Below are 768 nucleotides of genomic sequence, written 5' to 3'. Positions count from 1 at the left end.
CATCTTTTCTTGGCTTCTTTATGCACATTAATAAAAAATTTTACCTGCGGTGCCAAACTTTCGATGTCCACTGTACGTCACTTTGACATCACATTGGCACGCGCACTGAATCTGTACATCTCTATACGTCTGCACTGATAAACTAGGATTATTGACAGTTCCATTTTATATTTTTTGACGCTAAGGCAATTAAAACACATGCGGCCAATACATGTGAAGCAGTGAGAAGCTGAAAAAAGCCTGCATTGTGCACGGAAGGGGGGCAGTGACTGTACCAGGACTTTGGCTCTCCAAAGTGCAGGTAGTTGATGCTGTACAGATCCATGTCCTCCGTGTGCCACGCGAAGGCGCTCTTCCACATCCCAAAGTAAAGGTACGGCGTGTTGACGCCTTTGATCTTGATCCCGCTCTCGTTCTCCACGGTGTCTAGAATGGTGTTGAGGCGACCGATGTTCCATTCAGCCACATCCTGCGAAAGGAGGGATTCAGCAGAGGCTGTAAGGTCTGGAATGAGGTTGATCACGCTATAAAAAGTCTTTAGCTGTGCTGGATCCCTATCATGGAAATAGCGCACTACATAGTGTGTTTGCCATTTGGTAGTTGTGTTTGACTTCTATGTGGTTAATTTCATTCACTCTATCAGATCTTCAAAAGGGGGTGCAGGACCCCTAGGGGTCCTCCGAGCTACTGCAGGGGGGCTACCAAATAATTGTTAATTGTTTGAACATTTAAAAATAATTAGTGCTGTCAAACGATTAAAATATTTAA

At 44.4% G+C, this 768-nt stretch overlaps 1 protein-coding gene and 1 long non-coding RNA gene across 2 annotated transcripts in view; one reads left to right on the top strand and one right to left on the bottom strand.

Annotated features, from left to right (window-relative positions):
- Positions 1-768, top strand: part of LOC116695497 (uncharacterized) — a 94,989-nt gene that overhangs the window by 28,126 nt on the left and 66,095 nt on the right. The window lies entirely within an intron of this gene.
- kdm4aa (lysine (K)-specific demethylase 4A, genome duplicate a) overlaps positions 1-768 on the bottom strand; it is a gene marked incomplete at its 3' end in the record, with an annotated part of 20,286 nt that overhangs the window by 14,642 nt on the left and 4,876 nt on the right. Inside the window, 1 exon segment of the mRNA XM_032525788.1 lies at positions 276-469. Coding sequence (XP_032381679.1) covers positions 276-469 — 194 coding nt within the window.

Source organism: Etheostoma spectabile, chromosome 9, assembly GCF_008692095.1.
Source record: "Etheostoma spectabile isolate EspeVRDwgs_2016 chromosome 9, UIUC_Espe_1.0, whole genome shotgun sequence".
In the NCBI taxonomy this organism is placed as follows: Eukaryota; Metazoa; Chordata; class Actinopteri; order Perciformes; family Percidae; genus Etheostoma; species Etheostoma spectabile.
The sequence above is the reverse complement of the archived record's forward strand: the minus strand, read 5'-3'. Positions and strand labels throughout refer to the sequence as shown.